At 43.4% G+C, this 23,540-nt stretch overlaps 2 protein-coding genes across 2 annotated transcripts in view; both read left to right on the forward strand.

The window, feature by feature from the left end:
* LOC109410892 (calcyclin-binding protein) overlaps positions 1-21,135 on the forward strand; it is a 325,423-nt gene extending 304,288 nt beyond the window's left edge. The window contains exon 3 of the transcript XR_009999050.1: positions 20,853-21,135. The gene's annotated coding sequence lies outside the window, so the exon portion shown is untranslated. The remainder of the gene's footprint in view (positions 1-20,852) is intronic.
* Positions 3,518-23,540, forward strand: part of LOC109410730 (uncharacterized) — a 31,315-nt gene continuing 11,292 nt past the window's right edge. The window contains exon 1 of the mRNA XM_029874493.2: positions 3,518-3,995. Within this exon, the coding sequence (XP_029730353.1) occupies positions 3,852-3,995 (144 nt within the window). The 5' untranslated portion in view covers positions 3,518-3,851. The remainder of the gene's footprint in view (positions 3,996-23,540) is intronic.

Raw genomic sequence — 23,540 nt, forward strand, 5'->3', positions numbered from 1 at the left:
GTGTTGAATGTTGAACGCCGTCGAAAATTGGCCCGCCGTTTGCTGCCCTGGATGCGATTTCTGATGCTATTAGCAATGCGCCGCTGTCAATCAATCCGTGAAAGAAGCCCCGAGGAAAGAAAAGCGACGCAACTCGCAAATTCATCCGTCACGGTGGAGCATTCTTTGGAATTTCTGCTGCCTCTGCCACAACCGTCGATCAATCCGATTTTCGAAACACTTCCTTGGTCTGCCGCGGTAGAGGGTTAGAAGGTGAATGTGCAACAGCACCGCGGTGCCGCCAACCACCGACACGGCCGCCAAAGAATAATGAGCGAAAACGCAAACGAAGAAAGTGGGCAGCTCTCGTTCGATGCGTTCACCTCGAGACGACAAAGACAAATGAAGGAAGATGCGAAGAAGCAGTAGCTTTTATATTCGATGGGAGCATCCAAAATGTGCTCGATCGTGATTGGCTGGAATAAACATGGGCTCACTTTTCCCAATTTTTCAATAGTTTGTTATTGAAAAACAGCAAATATTATTATTGGACATAATTGGTGTAAAGATTTGCAATCGTTTGGTGCCAAAATTTTGAAAATTCAAAGAGAAATGGCTGAGTTATTAACGCTCAAAATCTCCACTTTAAACGTAACGCGGCCGATTTCTGAATATTTAGAATGACACCCGGTATAGATAAGAGAGACGTAGTCCTACGTCAAAATATTTTTTTGAGAATGTTCATGAAAGAGAGTCATTTTTCAAAAGTCGCCCTGGCGGAACCTCTAAACGATTTTTTAGAAAATCGAAATGTTCAAAAATGCTTCAAATATGCATATCTTTCATTTAAAGCTAGGTTTCCAGATCCCAAGTAGAGCGCTCAAGTAAAATTCCTCCTTTTTCCGCAAGTAATTTTGACAACTGATCTATATGGGGAGAAATGGCTCTTTTCCTGACGGAATAATAGCACGGACTGTTTTTCCGCACGGAAAAGTGACAGCTCCATTCGATTCGCATGGGAGGCGTTACGAGTGTTACACTTTTTTCCTTACTTGCCATCTGCGAACTGCTCAAGTAATTCTGAAGCAGAATCATTACTTGACCATTAAAGACTGGACTCGAAAAAAAAGAGACACAAAGAATAATGTATAACTTTTGATTGCGTGCACAAAAATAACTGATTTTTTTTACCAGGAATAGTACATTATGTGTAGCTAATACCATAAAAATTTCATCAAAATCGGTTAAGTGTTGGCGGAGATATCGTCGAAACAAGAGACTCACCATTTGAGAATCTTGGGCTAAACAAACACTTTAAAAAATATCACATTTTTTACCTCAAACTGTAGAGTCAAAAATACTGAACCGATTTCAATGAAAAATTTTCTGTACAAAAAGTATGTATGTAGATGTATTATGTCAAAATTTCATTCTATTTGATTTGACCTTTAAAAAGTTATAGCCATATATGTAGCACTATGTCACAATAAGCAGATGTGGTTTTTGGCTGAGACGAGAGTCGCGAAGAGGAAAAAAAAGCAACGTCAAGTGTAGCTCAACTGAGCTGTCAGTTGTAGCCCGTTTGATTACGTTACCTAGAACGAGGAAAATATTGCTATCCGAGATAAATTCTGAAGCCAAAATTCACTCCGAGCAGCATTTTCTTCTCCTGTACTGTCAAAAATAAATTGAAAACAAAATATTCCAATGATTACTTTGCTTGGCGATTGTTGGCGATGCAAAATTTCACCTCAACATGATTTTGTGCGTGAATGGGATTCAGTCACACTGAATGTGAGGTGATGCGGTCACGTACGTGTTTGAACCACCAGCTCAAAACATAATGTCAACACAGATAGGAGGAAGAAAAAAACATCAACCTGGAGAAAAAGAAGACCGTCTTCGCGAGTCTCGTCTCAGGTTTTTAGTATAGTGACATTCAAACTGCTCTAACTTTTAAAATGTTCAATCAAAATGGCTGAAACTGAGAACAGATTAACACAACGATTTTACATTGTCAAAGTTTCAAAAAAATCGGGACAGTATTGCCAATACTACAGTCAAAATAATGCACACTGATTTTAAAATGTTAAAAAGTGCCCAAAATTTGAAAACCCCGTTTTTTGTTTGAATTATTAAAAAAAGAGTACTGAACCGATTATAATGAAATTTTCACCACTTATTATGACTTACTTGAAGAACTTAGAGTCAAATTTTCAGACGTTTTGATGAGCTAACAACCAAGTTATAGCCTAAACAATTTTTAAAATGGAAGCCCAAAATTTCCAAAATCACATTTTATTGTATCGACAATATTTGCGCCAATACTGAACCGATTTTGATGAAATTTTTAGGGCATTAACTACACATAACATGCTATTCCTGGTTAAAAAATCAGCTATTTTTGTGAACGCAATCAAACGTTATACATTATTTTGAGTGTCTCATTTTTTTTGAGTCTAGTCTTTACTTGTCCTATCTTTTGCACAGTACGTACGAAGTGGAAACTAGCCATAAGGGTTGAGCACCTTGACTTTTTGGACATCGATTTTTTTGGGACACCCTAGTAAGCAGCATTTTCAATTAAAAAACAAGCTTTTTTGGCAACTGGATTCGAACCAAGAACCTTGACATCACTAGGCTCGAACGCTACACGTTTCGCCATGGTCAAACATTTTTATGGTGGTCATTACTGCAAGCCGTCTTTCAGTGTAGACATTTGGGAAAAGGGAGATCAGCATCGATCGTAGGGCGCCGAAGGAAGCTTATGCTCTTTTGAAGACGAAGTACATGATAACAGCGAAAAAAAGCCTTTTACGGATTGCGTGAATATGAACATTGCCCAACACTGACGCTCTGCGACGAACTAAAGATACTTTGTAGCCAACAAAGAGTCAAGCTAGGTACAAGGTATAAGTTCTCCACGCCGTTCATGTACTTATCGAAGTGCTTCTTCCACCTTCCAATCCCCTCACATCCGTTCATCAAGTGGCTCCAGTGCTTATTTCAGCACGTTTCGACTCGCGGCACGAAGCGTTGCGGAATGCGTTGAGTTTCTGGTAAAACTTCCGTGCTTCTTAGGAACGGCACAGCAGTTCCATTGCTTCGCACTCCGCTTCTTCGCTTTTTTCTCTCGAAAGAAGCGGTTCTGCTGTTCCGGCCTGTTTGTATTGCTCCACATTCTGTCGGGTTCCATCCTGCAGCATAACCGTTCGCGTTATATTCTTTTGCTCCAAAACCACTCTGCACTCCTCGTCGAACCATTGCATTCGTTTCAACAGGAAACATTTCCATGCAAAATTGTTTTGAGGAACATTATTTGAGCGCTACTGTATACGGTTGCGATGGCGGGAAAATTTGAGAACTGTGAGTGAGAACTGCGGAACCGCGTGCATGATATAGGCAACGAACGATACGAGGGCAATATAAAATTTCGTTCCACTAACTATAACTCCGTACTTATTGGGCAGATAGGGGGACGGACATCGATCGGAGTCGTTGCTGGCTTGGCTCGATGGTTCGGTGATAGTTTCCTAACGAGCGCGCTTTCAGTCGACTGTCGCAGTTTGAACAGTTCGGTTGGATTTTTGCTTATTTGTTGAAGCAACGTCGGTTTTGGGTGGTGAAGCCGCGCTTATACTAAAACGGAAAGGGAATGTTGTTTTTTTGGATGCGAAACTATACGACGAGGTGAATAGAAGTCAGCGAACGAAAGTTAATTTAATTAGGATTGAATTACACCGGGTCGTGTCGTAGCCGTTTTGGGGAAGACGTCGCTTTGGATTTCGGGTGGGACGAAGGTGAAGACGATTACCGTTTAAAAAGGTGTTTTGAAACTAATTGTGTGTTGGAGAAAAAAATATTGCAAGAAAATGAAGTGGTTGGTGGTTTTGGTGATGCAGATGCTGATGGATGGCCTGCTGGCCGTTCAGGACTCTTCCAAGGAAAACCGAGGATCTTCATCGCAGCAGTATTGTACCGATTTGAACCCACAAACGGGGTTGGATATTGAGCAAGTAAGGGAGGCATCTCGCGCTTGATTTCGCACGGAAGTTTTTAATTGAATCAGCTAGTTTTTATTCACGAAACATTCTCACATCATGCATCGAGCACTGGACTGGGCCCAATGGGTCGGGATGGGATGGGATGGTTTCACGATGAAGTCATTTAGATTGTTATGTGTTGTTATGAACACCGCCTATAGAGTACACCGATACGCGAGTTCCGTTGCGCCTGCAAGGCGTAGTTGTTGTTTAGGATGCCTTTTTTATTTTATTTCGTAGTCACATAAACGTACTGAAGCGTTCAAAACCTATTTGGCGCAGTTTAGTTCAGAGGGGCATGGTATGATGGGGGACGAACGAATATGTTGGATGATTCCGTGTTTGCCGTTGGGGAAGCATAATTTATGCAGCTGATAGTGAGCCAAAACTTTTTTGCTTTGGATCTTGATAGTAATTGATGCGCAGTTCGCTGTTTTGGGAGCAACAACCCCTGAATTCTGTTATTTTTGGATACTATTCAATCTGTTTTTTTGGTTTTCATCTAAATTGGTAATTGCCTTTATGGTATCAGATTTTTAAAGTTTTTTTTTATCTATATCACTAGAAGTGAGATTTTTAAGTTTTAGTTCCATGTTTAAATCAATTTCGCTAAAACATTTTTCTGTTGATTTCCCATAGAGTACTATTTATTTGAAACTGGTTTCTTTTCTATTAATTAAAGTTGCTTATTTCATATATTGTGTTGTCCATAATCTATGCACCGATCAAGCTAATTTATTGTAACCTGCAAAAAACTACACATACCTTTTAAAGTTGCTTTGTTGCACTGCAAGGCAAGACATTTATGGTTTTCAAATGGTGTAACATTCGATTTTCAGATTTAGGTATATAAAAAATATTCTTCTTGCTTAACTCTTTTGGAAGGACGATTTTGGAATCAGCATGTGAATATGTATAAAAATCTAATCAGAGATAGAATTTCATGACTATCGTTTTGTTCTGTAAACTAGTGTTAAACATGCAGTCGGAACTTTTATGACTCAGTGAGGTCTGATTCACACCCATCGCTATTTTTATATTTTTCGTTTGACTTACATACACTTTGTTTTGAGAGTTTCGGATGTAAACAAATCCATAGCCTCATGTGATGGTTTAAAATGCAATGTACATTTTTAGACAGCAGCTTTTATAACTTAAAAATAGTAAATATATTTAAAAACATCATTCAATTTGTTTTAACTATGTAGCAATTTTGTTTTGACCTTAAGTAACAATTCATAAATTTGATGAGTTCATTCCTCTGATTTTTTAAAACTTTCTTTTCTAAATTGTCGTAAGAGTACAGCCTATATTGTATACCACTTATATACGAATTAACTTGGTTGCTAGCAGCTTCATCGAGTCGTTATTGATTATCAATAAACAGCAATTATAATTGATCAGTATGCAGGGTGCGTTTCATGCACTTGATACATGTTCACTGCACTGCTGCAATTTGCAATAGAATCTATATAGAAAGATGAAACGTTCTTGATTCACAGCGTTTATTTCCAGTTGGTTCTACTGTTCGGAACGATGTGACAATCACTCGAAGCGATTTCATATCTTGAGGGTGATCAAAAAATAAACTAAAATATTGCTTATTTTGAAAATATACAAGCTAGATAATACAGCTATTGCTACTCCATCGGAACGAGGATTAGCGCAATTATCTTATTATTATTATCGTGATTATCTTGCAGTTGTGTTTTTTGAAAAGTTCCGCGTTACCGTGATTACGAAATCTCAAAGAAATGAAACAAATTTGCTTTTGTTAATTTTTTTTTTCGTATTTTTCGAGGGACATCTTTCTAACAAAAGTAGTTAAATATAAGCTTATGGAGCAAACGCTTTCGGAGGAAAGCTATCTTAAGCTCTTATTCAGCAAAAATGTTAGTTGGGCTGCTCAGTTCACTTTTATAAATAACACAGCGCAACATTTTTTTATGTCTCAAGAGCAAACTTATGTGTCTCTGACAGATTTTGGGCCGCTCAATATTTGGGTAAGGGACTCACTTAAGCTCTTTCACATATGTATCTAGGGATCTGGTTCGACTCTAAAGACACCTGGGGAAAGCACATTAATTATCTGTATCAGAAGTGCCAACAACGAATCAACTTCATGCGTACACTCACCGGAACATGGTGGGGAGCCCACCCGGAAGATCTGATAAAGCTTTATCATACAACGATACTCTCAGGTCTCAGCTTCCCAGACTTCCCAGGCTTCTTCAATTCCACTATAGGTTTTGATCTGACCATGACGCAAGAAATCCGTGGAATTCCAGATCAGCTCCGATCGGAGCACATTCCAAAAATTTTTGCAAGCAAGTTTGGTCATGTCAGTTTTGACAGAATGTTTTCCACTGACGGGTCAAAAACAAATGATTCCACTGGATTTGGTGTATTTAATGAGCTTCATAGCGCCGCCTATAAACTTCAAAGTCCTTGCTCAGTATATGTCGCAGAATTGGCGGCTATACACTACGCATTAGAGCGAATCGCCTCTTTTCCCTCTGATCAATATTTAATTTTTACGGATAGTCTCAGTTCAATTGAGGCTATTTCCCAAGCAACAGACATGTTATATAAAAGTTACGACAGCGCAAGTTTTGGTTGTATAGAAGTTTATTTTACGTTATTTCAACACAATGTTAGAATTACGTCAAATAAACTTCTATACAACCAAAACTTGCACTGTCGTAACTCTATTATAACATGTGTGTTGCTTGGGTCGCTCAATGAGGCCGGTAAAGCACTCCACGTATTTCCTAAGCGAAATACGATCATTTCTGAGTGCTCTATCGAATCAAGCATATAATATCACCTTAGTCTGGGTCCCTTCGCATTGCTCGATTCCGGGCAATGAGAAAGTGGACTCGCTCGCCAAGGTGGGCGCTATGGAAGGCGATATTTATGATCGTCATATCGCCTTCAATGATTTTTTTTCGATTGCTCGTCAGCATGCCTTAGTCAGTTGGCAACAAAAATGGGATGCAGGTGAATTGGGCAGGTGGTTTCATTCAATCCCACAGGTATCGAAGACGGCGTGGTTCAAGGGGTTGGACGTGGGTCGAGATTTTATCAAGATAATGTGTCGACTTATGTCCAATCACTACTCTCTGGGCTGGCACTTCTATCGAATAGGGCTCACAGATAGCAATCGCTGTAGCTGTGGTGCAGGCTATGAGGATATCAACCATGTTGTGTGGGAATGCCCCGAATACGGTATTGCCAGATCCGATTTATGTGCATCCCTCAGGGCCCGAGGGAAACCAGAAAAGGAAGACATTAGAAATGTGTTGGGTAAACTTGATCTTGAGTACATGAAGCTTATGAACAACTTCTTGAAGCAAGCTGAAGTCTTCGTTTGATATCCCCGTCTTGTTGTTCCACTTGTCCACCTCGTGTCCCCTCGAAAACCGTTTGTTTGCATCGTTACAGGTTGTTAGTCCACCCTACGCTTGACCAGCAGCAACTTCGTCACGCCATGCTGCAGAGAGTCAACGAAAAGCCCCATTATCCCACCCCTTCCTTAAAAACTATTGTTCCCTCTAACCTCGACCAAACCGCGAGTTTTACGGTTCCCCAAAGCTAACCTAGTAAATAAGACACAAATATGGAATCGTAAAAAAGTTTCAAAATGAATTCGGCTCCGTTATGCCTGATGGCGCATGAGCCTTTAATAAACGAATAAGTAAAAAAATAGCTGTCCCGGCAAACGTCGTACTGCCTGTCTACTGTGTTTTTTTGACATCAGAGAAAACACCCGTAAAAATAAATTTTAAACTTTCTCGTCAAAAATATTGACTGAAAATTTTGTACCTCTGATAACACGAAAACTGCATAATTCTTAAGATTAATTTTAACAAAATTGCTCTTACGAAATAAGCTTTGCTGGCAAATTTGACCACAAATATCAAAGTCACACCATAGTTACAAGAACTGGAAGGATGTCCTTAACAGTTTAACATTGTTTAAAATCACATTTTCATTGTAATTTCATTAGTTAAAAATATTTTTCTTATCACTCTATCATTATGCATCTAGGATCCTATTGTTGAACACTGACATAACCTACGATGTTAGCATGACTGCCAGATTTTTTTCCGCTTTAACAAATCTTGCATGTCATGGGGTCTCAAGGGCGTTCCAGGGATGTTCCAGGGGTGTTGCAGAGGGATTCAGAGTGTTAAGCTGGTCCCAGGAGTATTTCAGGGCGTTCCAGAGGAATTTAGGAGCGATCCATGAGTTTGCAAGGGATTCGTTGCAGGGGTGTTCTAGGGGGTTGAATGGGTCTCATGGGTATCCAGGAGTGTTTCAGGGGCTTCCAAATGCGTTCTTTTCTTCAATCGTTTTCACTTCTAGTCAAATCTTTTTCTTTTTCAAACATTTTATACATCGAGTCATGTTTAAAACGATTTCAGTCCACTAGAGCTCTTTTCAAATGAATGTCATTTGATTAAATTGCCACTCAAATGACTTACTGGCCACAAAACACGAAAAACCCGGAAAAATTCCGCCAGAGTGAAACATTATCGGATGTCGGGTCAAAGTCGGGTCAAATTTTATCAAATGTTGGACCACTGTTGGACCCACATCGGATAACTGTAGGGTCTATGTTGCGTTTGGTAGCCAAAATAAAAACAGGTCAATGATAGGTTGATTAGGAACATTAGCCCCTTCCCGCCCACGACTTCTTTCAAAGTTTTGAATGCTAATAAATGCTTACAATAAAAAGTGCTCGAACAAAAGTTGTTAGGAATCACTTCAAATTAACGAAATCGTAAAAAAAAGTTTTTAATTGTCTATCAATAGTTATTGATTGTTTATCAATAGTTTCACTATTGAACCAATAATTAGAGTGTACAAGTACTCTAATAAGCTTATAACCTTTTCCCAAATGCTTTTATAACATATTGAAGTGAACTGGTTTAGGTCGGATTCGCCAAAAAGTGATGGTGCTCTACAGACACCATGAGCGTTGAAGGGTTAGGATGAGCTAGCTTAAGGAAGCGTTCAACATTTGGGTAACAGTCTTCCCATACAAATGTTCTATTTTCTCTTAGAAAATGGAAGTTTAGGGAATTTAAATCCAATGGGAAGTATACGGAATGAGTGGATCTAGACGTTCACTGGATATTTTTCAACTAAAGTGGTATTATGCACGGAAAAATAAACGAAAACAAAAATGCCAGTACTAACCGTTCAACAATTGGCAAATTACCCTAGTTGCAGTGTTGGTAAAAACTCAAATTCTCAAATCTCATGGTTACATTGTTCCACGCGCGATTCTTGACTCGCCAAACTCACCACAGAAAAAATCATACATGAGTTGACTCGTGAATTAACTCATTGCTTTATTTCTTGGTGTTGTTATTATTTACATCAAAATTTTTAGGATTATATGATAGAACAAAAACAAGTCTAGCGTACAACAACATTAAACGCCGTTCAATTTGACTTGGATTTGTTTTACAAGCGAACGAAATTTCGGCGTTTGACTCAGGCCCCTGGCATGAATGAAATTTATCGTAGCCAACATCTAACTGCCTTATACTCATATTCGTGCAAATTGAAACGAGCGTGTAATCAACAAACGCAGCTTTTGTTTGATGTTGTGAGCCACACACGAAATCACATTCACAATGCGTGTTTGTTGAGTTGCTTTATTCAACTAATCGCATGCTCCTCTTACCGTACATTAATATTAAAGCGAGTTTGAAGTGTTTTGTGATCATAAACGGTGGAAAAAATGATTCCAAAAACTGATCAACAAACCAAAATAAACGTTAAACAAAAAATTGTTGATGTTTTCGCATTTGACAGTGGGCGCTATTTATTAGCGCCCAGGACATCCTGTCTACCATGATTCCAATGCATTGATATAGGCCGTGTCAGGGGCCTGGTTTGACTCGTGAGAGCGAGATTTTGCATGAAAATCTCGCGCGTGAGAAAATGATTAAGAATCGCGCGCGAGTTTGCTCACGCAGGAGCGATTCATGAGTGTGCTTTGAGTGTGATTTTACCAACACTGTTTAGTTGTCTATGAAAATTTGCTTATAATGATGTTTTTGCTAAAATGACAAAAAAGATCCTTAGAACATCAAGTTACTGAAATGAAATTCAAGGAACTAGAAAGTTCCAACAAAGTTCAGAGTAGCATCTTAAGCAGCTTTCAATTTCCACGAAGTTCAGATAAAGTTCCGAATGGAACTTTCTGGCTGCTTAAGAGGCTAACAATAAGCCTTGCTAGAACTTATGTGCGAAGTTCCAGTAAGGCTCATTGTTAGCCTCTTAAGCAGCTAGAAAGTTCCATTCAGAACTTTATCTGAATTTTGTGGAACGTGAAAGTGCATTTTGTCATGGGAAGCGGAACTTTTGATTACTTGGGTGACTAGTAGGGTAGCGAACTTGTTCTGAGTCAACAGCCTGGCGTTTGGGTCCACCGAGTCGATGTCATTGTTCCTTGGACGATTGGAATTTCTTTCGGTCAAGGGGCTGGAGGCAGACCATTCCGTCCGAGATTTGCGACTCATCGCAATGGGTCGCGGGAAATTTGCTTCAATTATCCAAAGCTCCGATTTTTCGTTTGTTGCTTGGAAAAAATGTCCAAGCAAAGGAAAAATTACATGGAGAGGGCACGAATTGTTCACAAAAAAGGCACGTATGAAATCGCGGTACTAACACGCCTTTAGCCGTTTAAGTGTAGAATTAGCATTAGTTAAAATACCCGTTAATAATACATAAAAAAAATAAAAAAAGCCTTTAGCATATGCCCCTCTGTTCATCCTATTCCAAAAACAGACCATTTTTTACGTTCTTTTTGTTATCAAACCATAAGGAAATATTTTTTTAACCAATCAAAGGAAAAATTGGTCAATGCATCTTGCTTTGCTTTATAGATTCCCGTGCAAATGTTCAATCGTCTAAAATATTTGTTCACACGTCAAACACCAAAGAAAGTAGCAAGTAAACAAACCGATTATTCCATGCACCACCCAAAAAGTGTAACCGACGCTTAAAATTTCTAGCAGCGAAACGAACCAATGTATGCTGAAACTGGTGGGAACATATTGTGGTGTGACAAAAAATTTCTGCAGGGGGTCAAATACGGTGCAAAAAAGCAATAACATCTAAATTAACGACTCATGCAAAATATTTCATTTTACCAAATCGAATTTGATAGTTTTGAGCGATTAGGTACGATATTTCCCATACAAGTCACCCTCCAAAAGTTGCATGCAAGTTTACATACTGACATAAAATGCTTTAATCTATTAAATTTGTTTTGGTAAAACGAAATATTTTGCAAGAGTCATTAATTTAAGGTGCCATTAGGGCCTGTCCATAAACTACGTAGACTCTTAGGGGGGGACGGGGGGGTCTGGTCAAAGTCTACACTCCATACAAATTTCGAAAAATTTCTATGAACAAAAGTCTACGAGGGGGGAGGGGGGGTCTGAAATAACCGAAAAAAAGTCTACGTAGTTTATGGACAGCGCCTTAGACAGTTTGTCATACTGCCAAATATTTGCCATTAAAGTCCGACATTCGTCCAATGTTGCTATGATTCACGTTGTGTTGGTCATTTGTTGGGCTTCACAGTGTTCGAAATCGATGATTTTGCGATCAAAATTAAATAACTTTTTTCACGTTGGTTCTAGAGGTTTGGCGTGTTCTACAAAGTTTTTCTGCATGTTAAAAGGCGTCTTTTGATAAAATGTAATAAATGATTAATCCCCCTGGAAGTGAAATAAAAATTTTATTTTTTCGAAATATTTTTTTAGAGGTTTGACGTCGTAGAACATGTCAAAGCTCAACCTCTTACGGTTTTCAAGATATGGGGCGTTTTGTGCGAAGTACCCCTAAAACTAGTTTTTTCAATGTAGCTTCAACAGATAAAATCCTACAGTTTTGTGACCTTCTACAAACTTGTTCAGGACGATATCAAGTCATTATATCTTAAAACAAAAAAGTTATAGGCAAATTTATCATATTTTAAGGTGTACTTTCACCTTAAGTAACTATTTCCGGCGCAAAATGGCGCAGATGGCTCAGTCGGTAGTTGAAAGATTAGACTTTTTACTATCATTTGAGGGTGGAAACCTTCGTGGGCAATAGTGGGAAAGGTGGTTTAAATACATGGCAAACACTAATTATTTTGCCTGTTCTACAAGAAAAAAAAAATAAAAGTTTTTGCAGAAACCAGTGAGTTTTTATCACTAAAAATTAAAAAAAAAAACAGAAGAAACAGGCAAAATAATAAGTGTTTGCCATGTATTTAAACCACCTTTCCCACTATTGCCCACGAGGGTTTCCACCCTCAAGTGATAGTAAAAAGTCTAATCTTTCAACAACCGACTGAGCCATCTGCGCCATTTTGCGCCGGAAATAGTTACTTAAGGTGAAAGTACACCTTAAAATATGATAAATATGCCTATAACTTTTTTGTTTTAAGATATAATAACTTGATATCTTCGGAAGAAATGTGTATTTTGACGTCCTGAACAAGTTTGTGGAAGGTCACAAAACTGTAGGATTTTATCTGTTGAAGCTGCACTGAAAAAACTATTTTTAGGGGTACTTCGCACAAAACGCTCCATATCTCTAAAACCGTAGGAGGTGGAGCTTTGACATGTTCTACGATTTTGTTTCTCTTATTATGGGCTACAACTTTGCCGAAGACGACAAACCTCTAAAAAAATATTTTGAAAAAATAAAATTTTTATCTCACTTCTAGGGGGATTAATCATTTATTACATTTTATCAAAAGACGCCTTTTAACATACAGAAAAACTTTGTAGAACACGCCAAACCTATAAAACCAACCTAAAAAAAGTTATTTAATTTTGATCGCAAAATCATCGATTTCGAACACTGTGGGCTTGTTTGGCCAAATATTTTTCACGTCTAATGGGACCTTTAGATGTTAATTGACCAATTTATCCTTTGATTGCTTTAAAAATATATTTCCATGCTTAATGGCTTGCAGTCAAAAAAGCCCAAAATCGCATATTTCGCTCTATAAATTGAGGTATAGCTTAAAGTGGTGACGTGCTGGATCAAGTCTGAGCCCGGATTCGGATTCAGCGGCCCAAAATCTGTCAGAGACACATAAGTTTGCTCTTGAGACAAAAAAATGTTGCGCTGTGTAATTGTAGATGCTAACAAGCAAATAATAAGCATTATATTGGCATTATATATTCATAAAAGGTACTGTTGGCAACACGGACCGACTCGTTCTGTATCACCGGCATCAAGATAAAGGACTGTTTAGTAGCAAAACGGAAGGAGAGTGACAGCGAATGAGCTGACCGATAGGGCATGTTTTGAATCGCAGGCAAGAGAAGAAAGGAAAAAGTTATTGAAAGCTACAAGTCACGTTTAGAATTCTTCCTAAATTATTATATCAATTATTATATGAATTTGTTTGCCTAATTGAATTTGTTTCTAAATTTGAAATTTGTAAGTACCTACCTAAACTGAAATAATGAATGAACTCATAAACTAAACACATTATCATGCAGGGGCAGAACGCAAATAAAATTATATTATCGATGTATCTAGCAGATCGGCGGGTGCATATACGTAGGACTGATAATGTGAGTAATGCCTAACTTAGACTCAGTGAAATGATAATAAAATAACATTTACTTTTAGCTAAAAGCTAACTCAACAGCTAAATCGCGAGTTTGCTCGTAGAGGTCCGAAACCATCCGCCCTGTGCCAACAATCTTTTAGATAATCATCGATTTATTTCTAACCTCACGAGAGCGAGCTGAAATGAGCTCCAGTGGTGCTCAATGCATTATATGCCACCAACCAAACTCTGCGGAGGCAAATGAGGGGGTTAGAAGCAAAGGGGTGTAAGTGACAAAACCCACTTTTGAGTAAATGAGGTTTACATTTTTTCATCAATTTTTTATCCCATACAAAATGTATGGAGATTCAAAATCGACCCAATTTTCTCCGATTTATTATAATTTTTCTAATCATCTTGAAAATAATCTTAAAAAAGTTCCTGAAAGCTTGGAATCTGAAGATTTTTTTGATATGCTCAGCTCAAAATCGACAAAATGGTCACTTACACCCCTTTGCATCTGGGCCCCTCAAATATGGTATAATGCGACGATTGCAGTCGCTGGTACCACTTCTCGTGTGCCGGGGTCGGTGACAGTATTGCGGATCCGGACAAAAGCTACCGGTGTGCATTATGCAAGCGACGGGATTCTCATGCAGCATCGTCGTCTAAATCCACCACGTCAACGACCGCCAGTCAACGAGAAGCTCGGCTGCAATTGGAAATGCAGCGCTTGGCTGAGGAAAAGGCATTACAAGTAAAGCTGATGGCTGAAAGGGCAAAGCAGGATCAGGAATTGCAGGAGAAAGCTCTACAGCTCGATAAGGATCGACGAGAAAAAGCCATTGCAGATCTAGCGAAGCTAGAACAGGAGTACACGCTAAGATCGCTCAGCACCTAGAATGTGTAAGACCTACTCATAAGTGTATAATTTCCAGATCACACCAAACATGTGTAACAGTTACACATTCACAAATACAGCTCGTACACTCTTCTAGATGCGAAATGTCGATATTTTTTTTGTTTATCAAGGTCACTAGTAAACCTAGCTAGATTGCCGTACAAAATTGTTTGCGAATTTCACGATTTTGTGGAAGCAGGAGCTGATTTTGTTAATGTGCAAGTGTTACACATTTTTGGTGTAGTCTGGAAATTATGCACTATAGTGCTGAGTGGTTTTAGCGTGTATCTCGATCGTAAATTCAAGCTACTTCATGCGCGGTTGGACGGAGATGATCGTTCGAGTGTGATTAGCAGCGGATCAGACGAAGCAGTTGACAAGGTTCGAGGTTGGATCAACAGCCATCCGGTGATCCTGGGTACCAAAACTGGTGAAAGCGCTCCCACTACTGGACCCACATCACAGACAGTTGGTCTGGTCGAAACAGAACCGCAGCCTTCGGCTGGCGCGGCAGTTGAGGACCAGGTCAACGCAACTGGGGCTCTTCCGAAATCACCAGACATCGTCATCTCGCCCATCTCCACATGTTCGGAACTCCGACATAGCCCGTCCTCATATGCAATCAACCCCTCGGACTGCAGCAGTTCTGCAGCCGGCAGTAGACAGCAGCGAGCACCAATCGGCACCAGTGCTAGCAACTTCGAACAGCGTTATCCATTCTCAGATGCCGGTGTCTATCTACCCAAGAGACGGTGGTTATTTCCGGGGTATTGGGCGAACTGGTATGGTCGGCCAAGTAGGTTCTGAAAATCCGTACGTTACCACTTCGTCCTTGGTAAGTACAACCAATTCAGAAACTACAGCTTGGGGAACTGTACAGCCAAATTACAGTTACAGTCAAATACCTTCGTCAAACGCAATCCCACAATCACGCCCTCAGTTAGGGTATGCAGATATATCTATGTATGTTCCTCCAACGAGCTTGAGAACAAGTAACCTAGGTAATTATCCCCCCGGTTTTCTGAATCACTCGGTTTCACAAAATGCGAGCCTATTTTCCACCTCGAACCCTACTGTACAAACCACTTCAACGATGTGGGGAAATCACTACCCCGTATCATGTCCCCCGGTAGTGAGTGTTTCCAGCTACCAACCTCCTATCTCGTCAGTGCCGTTTCCACCATCGCAACCCCTATCACAGTCCCAACCACTGTGTGGTCCAAATGCTCAACAACTAGCGGCGCGGCACGTTGTTCCCAAGGAGTTTCCGTCTTTCTCGGGGAATCCGGCAGAGTGGCCACTTTTCTGGAGTAGCTTCGAAACGTCCACGCAAATGTGTGGGTACAACGATGCGGAGAATCTTATGCGGCTTCAGAGAAGTCTGAAAGGTGAGGCGAGAAAAGCAGTAAGCAGCTTTCTTCTTCATCCGGCAAACGTGCCCAATGTCCTCAATTCGCTTCGAATACTGTATGGGCGACCAGAGGCTATAGTCAATTCCTTGTTGGCTGAAGTTCGGGCAACTCCAGCTCCTCGGCCGGAAAAGTTAGAAAGTGTTGTTAGCTTCGGGCTGGCTGTTCGCAATTTTTGCGCGCATTTAGTTTCGACTGGTCAACAAACACACTTGACCAATCCAATGCTAATGCAGGAATTAGTCGAGAAACTCCCTGCCAATATAAAACTGGATTGGGCCTTGCATGCGCAGCGATTAGCCAACGTGGACTTGAGAGCCTTTGCGGACTACATGAACAGCAGCAAGTAGCGTTACATCGATTGGCGACAGTACGTCGAAAGGGAAAGGGAAAGCTGTGGTGACTTCTCATATCTCAGAAGCCCCCAATTCGAAGATACGCAAGGAAAAAATCAGCAAGAAACCCAAGGCAACTGCTTCATCGGGAGGTGAACGACCATGTGTAGTCTGCAAGACAGTAGGCCACAAGCCTAAGGAGTGCCGATTGTTCAAATCCAAGACGTTGGTTGAAAGGTGGAAGACAACCCAGGAACTTCATCTTTCCCGGCGTAGTTTCTGTCCACCAACAGCGCCATCACGTATTGTTCCGGATTATACCGGTTCTTCTTCACTCCAAGACCCGTTCTATTTCTACCTTTGCCTTTCTGGACAGTGGATCGGATTCCACTCTAATAGAGCAATCTTTAGCGGATCAACTAGAAGTGAATGGGCCAACGACGCCCTTGTGTATGCAGTGGACCAACGGAGTGAAGCGCACAGAAGAAGAATCACAAACCGTCCAGCTCAGCATTTCCGGCGCCGTTTCAGAAAAGCATTTCAAACTACGCAACGTTCAGACCGTCAACTCCATGAAGTTGCCACGACAATCAGTGTGTTACGATGAGTTGAAGGAGATGTTTCCGCATCTAAGGGGCCTTCCGATTCAAAGCTACACAAACGCAGTTCCCGGTATTCTGATCGGACTAGACAATACGAGATTGAAAACGACGCTGAAGCTACATGAAGGCCGCGAAAATGAATCTGTTGCCGCAAAAACACGACTTGGTTGGGTGCTATACGGACGATCTGGGAAAGAGAGTGAAGTTTCTGCACAACGTGTGCTCCACCTCCGTACCAAAACTCGTGACGAAGAGCTACATGAGCTCGTCAAAAGTTTCTTCTCCGTAGAAAGTGCAGGAGTCGCAGTAACGGCAGCTGCCAAGTCAGCAGATGAACAACGGGTGTGGCAGCAGATGAACAACGGGAGTGGCGACCCACTTGGTGTGGTCGAAAATCCCAAGAAACCCAACAAGATTCGAGTCGTCTGGGACGCGGCTGCAACTGTAGAAAACATTTCGCTCAATTCGGTTCTATTGAAAGGCCCGGATCTTCTGACGTCACTACAATCAGTGCTGTGCAGGTATCGACAACGAGAAATCGCCATCAGCGGCGATATTATGGAAATGTTCCATCAAGTGGAAATTAGACCCAGAGATCGATCAGCTCAACGATTCCTCTGGCGCAACCAGCCAGCGGATCCAATACAAGTGTATGAGATGAATGTTGCTACATTTGGATCAACGTGCTCTTCAAGTTCCACGCAGTACGTGAAAAACTTGAATGCAGCGGAGCATTCAGAAGAATTCCCAAAGGCGGCTAGGGCAATCACGGAGAATCATTACGTTGATGATTACCTGGACAGCGTTGATACCGTCGACGAGGCCGTTCAGCTGGCGATGGACGTAAAAGAAGTTCACGAACGAGCAGGATTCTTGGTTCGGCATTGGATGTCCAACTCCACAGAAGTTTTGCAACAAATCGGCGAACAGAACACAAAATCCGTGAAGAGTTTCGTCATGGACAAAGGAAGTAATCTTGAGCGTGTCCTGGGAATGGTGTGGCTGCCTCAGGAAGACGTTTTCTCGTTTTCACTAACGCTCCGGGCCTGACGCACCCCCCCCCCCCCCCGCTTGCGAGTCAGCCGCGTAGTCGCAGGCTAAGAATAGGACTACTAACCCCAATTGAAGGTGTCAAGCGACCCGTGCTGAGGAATGAGTGATCGAGGGGGTAAAAAAGATGCTCGAACTTTAACGGAGCCTGTGGGGTACCTGGGCACCCTCCACAGTAAGCTGTCCCTTACCGCGTTAATGCAGGGCTCTGGCGTGGTGGACCTTATTTCCCGTGCGACTCGTGGGATGGAAAAATGAGCAAAAATTCAAGAAATCAAAATTTAGGTGGAAGTAGTGGTGCGATCAACCCCTTCGCAAGAAGCGGGTTGATGAGATCTCCGACAAGGAGAAGTGAGGAGATAGGCGCTGGGAGTTGCGTACGCAGCTCAAGCGTGGGTGCTCCAGTCCACTTCCCGGCAAGCCAGCCGGTGGAGGTTATGGACGGAGCGTGGTTGTTGAGGGCCGTCAACCGAGAATCCAAAGGACGGTCCGCAATAGAGGTGGCTGAGCAGCAGCTTGGCAAAATCATCGACTTTGCGTCCACTAAGTCGAACATAAGCAAGGACCTGAAAACGGCCTTGCTTCGACTTAGGGCCAGGCTTGATAATCCTCCTCGAAATCAAAAGAGTTTTGCAACATGCTCTAGAGCGGTGTTTTGCTTTTGCCTCGTCGTGAGGGAGTGAACGAACCCCAAACAGAGAGGCAATAAAAACTGAGCGAGGAAGAGGGGAACGAAAAAAGAGCCGATGATTATTTCGGGTTTTTGAGTGCGATTTTCGCCTCGAGAGTCTTTCTTTGTATGGGAGTGGAACTCGCGAGAGCTTTTTGAGTGTGAGTGGACGTGAGAAACACAACAAGAAATTATGAGTGTTGGACGAACTCCTCGCTGCGTGGCAAGCTCGCGCTCGCTGCTGTTGAGGATTTGCGTTGTGATTTCTGAGTTTTATTTTCACTCCTCAGAAAATCGCCGAAATCGCTTCCTCATTTTCTCGCGAGGGAGTTTCTGTCAAGCCTGCTTAGGGCGTCGATCGACGATGCCAAACAGGAGCACGCGGCACTCGCGTTGCTGACTGCTGCAGCAGCGGAGCCTGCAAATGAGAAAGTGCCGAAGTTTACCCAAACGGAGGCCTTCTCCTTCGCAGGAAGTCCGAATAAGGCGAAAGCGACTGCTCGCGACAAACGGGGCAAGCAATCGCAGAAGCGGGCGAGACAACCGTCAGGCGAGGAGCTGTCTGGCGGTGCCCGCAAGGCCAGGCGAATCATTACCCCGAAAGTCTGTAATAATGCCGGAAGGTCGGACCCCAGCCAGGGTTCCCGGAAAGCTGGGAAGGGTGGGCCTGAAAAGGCTGGCCCGTCCCGGAACGATGGGAATAAGGGGTTGCGACCGCTGGTGGGCCCTCAACAGCCACAGAGTAGGGCGATCCAAGGGGAGGACCCCCCTTAGACGAAGGTAGAGCGGAAGAGGAAGAAGAAGGCGAATCCTCAGGTAGTAGCGCAGGATGCCAAGCCAAGGCATAGGAGGGCAGGTGCCAAGCGCGAGAAAGGCGACGCGATCGTCATCAAGACGGAACAGTCCAAGTACTCGGACGTCTTGAAGATGATGCGAAGCAATGCCAAGCTTGAGGGTCTTGGAGCCGACGTACGCAGTATTAGACGTACTCGTACGGGCGAGATGATCCTGGAGCTGAAGCGCCAGAAGGAGCACAAGGGCGCCGCCTATAAGAGGCTGGCAGAAGAGGTCCTTGGTGAGGGTGTGCAGGTGAGGGCTCTGACACATGAGACGACTCTGAAGGTCAAGGACATTGATGAGATCACCGAAGTGGAAGAGCTCGTCACGGCATTGCGGCAACAGTGCGCTGTGCAGGTGGCCGCCGCAGCCGTTAAGCTACGGAAAGGGCCAGCAGGGACACAGATAGCTTTGGTTCAGCTACCTGTGGCGGACGTCAAAAAGTCCGTTAAAGTAGGGAGCATAAAGGTGGGTTGGTGTGTATGTCACCTGACATTCCACGAGCCACCAGAGGTTTGCTTCAGGTGTCTGGAACCAGGACACAAGTCGTGGGACTGCAAAGGCCCCGACAGACGCAAACTGTGCAGGCGATGCGGCGCTGAAGGTCATAAGGCCCAAAGCTGCACGAGTCCGCCCATCTGCATGATCTGTACCAGGAAATCCTCGAACAACAGACATCCGATGGGTGGTCCAAGGTGTCCGGCCTTCAAGAAACCCGCAGTGAACAACAAATCACAGTGCAGGTAACGCAGCTGAACCTGAACCACTGTGATGCGGCTCAGCAACTGCTTTGTCAGGCAGTTTCTGAGTGGGAGACGGATATCGCCATCATTTCGGACCCATACCGAGTACCCGCCGGCAACGGCAACTGGGTCTCGAATGGGACCAGAAAAATGGCGGTGATATGGACGACGGGTAAATACCCCGTGCAGGAGTTGGTGTCTACTACCTATGAGGGCTTCGTGGTCGCCAAAGTAAACGGGGTCTTCTTCTGTAGCTGTTATGCGCCTCCGTGGTGGCCGATCGAGCAGTTCACGCAAATGCTGGGCCGCTTAACGACCGTGCTAACAGGGCGAAGGCCGGTGGTAATAGCGGGTGACTTTAATGCCTGGGCCGTGGAATGGGGAAGCCGTTTCACGAACCAGCGGGGTCAGATCCTGCTAGAAACACTGGCCATCTTAGATGTCGACTTGGATAATGTTGGTACCAAGAGTACCTTTAGTCGAAACGGAGCGGAGTCAATTATTGACGTGACCTTTTGTAGTCCTGGCCTAACAAGTAGTTCGAACTGGAGAGTAGATGATGGCTACACTCACAGCGACCACCCGGCGGTTCGCTACAGTATCGACTACAACAACAGCAGACAGCGGATAGAAGAAGAGGCGGCTAGGCCAAGGCCAAGCCCTCGCAGGTGGAAGACATCATACTTCGACGAAGGGGTAGGGTGGGGCGGGGCAAGATGGGTCGCGGGGCAAGATGGGTCAGTGCCATTTTCGGGCGCATTACTCATGTTTTGATTATGTTAATAATTTTGTTAGATGACCAGCATGAATATACAAAAGTAAGGGGCATTGATTGAAAAATTATTCACTCTCATTGGAAATAAAAAATAAAATGGTTTTTAGCCATTTTTCTTATGCGATACATTTCATATAATCTCCATATAAACGGCCGCGGGGCAAGATGGGTCACCTTCAATTTTGAACGTATTTTTGGAGCATTTAAAAGTTATTTATTTTTTATTACAAGACTATCTTATAAATTACTTCAATCAATCGGAATGAGCGCTCAAAATTATAACATAATATTATGATATTTTTGTAGTGAAAACATCGGTTTTCAAGTCGCCTTAGGACCACTCAAATCGTAAAGTTTTTTATATTCCAAATAAATTTATAAAATGTTTACTAGTAGCTCTTGTTTACTCAGTATGGATATGGAGCATATATGAATGCGGAACAAATCTTATATTTTGACGTTTTTCGCTGAGAAAATGTGAATTACTTAAAAGGTGACCCATCTTGCCCCGCACTTTTTTCACGACGCAAAATCGACCACTTTTTAAAACTGCTTGTTTAACATCATATTTTGTATTTAATGAACTTTTTATCGACTTTTAGCATAGCTAACTAGTGTATTAAAGAGTAGCGGACGAATACAAACCAATACGATTTGTATTTACAAAGCTATGGTGATCCATCCTTAGGTGACCCATCTTGCCCCGCCCCACCCTATTTAGGGAGGCGCTCCGCCGTGAGCGAAACTTAATCGGTTTAGACGGCGACGAGCTGGTAGCGGTGCTCTCACGTGCGTGTGATGCGACCATGCCTAGGCGAGTCCACCCTAGAAATGGGAGGCCACCAGCTTACTGGTGGACCGACGCGATTGCGGACCTGCGCCGCGCCTGCCTACGGGCTAGGTGGCGGATGCAGCGAGCACGATCAGAGGAAGAGCGAAACGAACGGCGGGTGGTGTTCGCCGCTGCAAAAGCCGCGCTTAAGACCGAGATAAGAGCAAGCAAAAAGGCCTGCTTTGAGGGTCTCCGTCAGAGTGCCAATACGAACCCGTGGGGTGACGCCTACAGGATCGTTATGGCCAAGACGAGAGGTGTGATGGCTCCTACAGAGTAATCTCCAGAGATGTTGGAGGGGATCATTGGAGGACTTTTTCCGCGTCATGATTCCTTGGCCTCCTTTCGTAGGACAGCCGGGGACTGGGGCTGGCGATGAGGAGAGGGTCACCGATGTGGAACTTGCGGGGATAGCTAAGTCCCTTAGCGTAGGTAAGGCCCCAGGTCCGGACGGAGTTCCGAACCTGGCCTTAAAAGTAGCTATTGCAGAGGCTCCCGAGATGTTCAGGGCTGCTATGCAGAAATGCCTGGACGAGGGAGTTTTCCCAGAAGCTTGGAAGAGGCAGAGCCTGGTACTATTGCCAAAGGCGGGGAAACCACCCGGAGACCCGTCGGCATATAGACCAATATGCTTGATTGACACGGCGGGGAAGGTGCTCGAAAAGATCATCCTCAATAGAATGATGAGGTTCACCGAGGGCGAAAATGGTCTTTCGAGCAACCAGTACGGCTTCCGGAAGGGGAGGTCCACCGTAGACGCTATCTTGTCGGTTACAAAAACCGCCGAGAAAGCACTCGAGCCCAAGAGGAGGCTTCGCTTTTGCGCGGTAGTGACTCTGGATATAAGGAATGCGTTTAATAGCGCCAGCGCTGGTCTGCTATTGCCGATGCGCTCTTGCGTCTGGGGATACCGGAGTACCTGTACAAGATTCTCGGAAGTTACTTTCAGAATCGTGTACTAGTCTACGACACGGAGGTGGGTCGGAAGTGCTTTCACATAACCTCAGGAGTCCCGCAAGGTTCCATCCTGGGCCCGGTGTTATGGAATGTCATGTACGACGAGGTGTTGAGGTTAGAGTACCCAGTGCTAGACCCAGTGGGAGAGGTGATTGTCGGATTTGCCGACGACATTACGCTCGAAGTCTACGGTGAAACGATCGAGGAGGTAAAGTTGACTACCAACCACTCGATCAAGGTTGTGGAGGCGTGGATGCGGTCCAGGAAACTGGAGCTGGCTCACCACAAGACAGAGGTGACGGTTGTTAACAACCTGAAGTCGGAGCAGCAGACGGAGATCAGTGTGGGAGAGTGCACTATCCTTTCAAAGCGCTCCGTCAAACACTTGGGCGTGATGATCGACGATAAGCCACGTCGATTATGCCTGTAAAAGAGCCTCCACATCTATTGCGGCACTGTCCCGGATGATGTCCAATAGCTCTGCGGTGTACGCCAGTAAGCGCAAGCTTCTGGCTAGTGTTGCTACGTCCATACTTAGGTATGGCGGCCCGGCGTGGGGCACCGCGCTAAGTACTAAATGCTACCGACGGAAGCTGGAAAGTACTTACAGGCTTATGTGCCTGAGGGTTGCGAGCGCGTTCCGTACCGTGTCACACGACGCTCTCTGCGTCATTACTGGTATGGTGCCTATCAGCATTCTTATCAGTGAGGACATGGAGTGCTTCGAAATGCGTGGCACAAAAGGCATACGCAGGACTGCCAGGATGGCCTCTATGGTCAAATGGCAGCGCGCGTGGGACAGTTCCACCAAAGGAAGGTGGACC

Source organism: Aedes albopictus, chromosome 3, assembly GCF_035046485.1.
Source record: "Aedes albopictus strain Foshan chromosome 3, AalbF5, whole genome shotgun sequence".
In the NCBI taxonomy this organism is placed as follows: domain Eukaryota; kingdom Metazoa; phylum Arthropoda; class Insecta; order Diptera; family Culicidae; genus Aedes; species Aedes albopictus.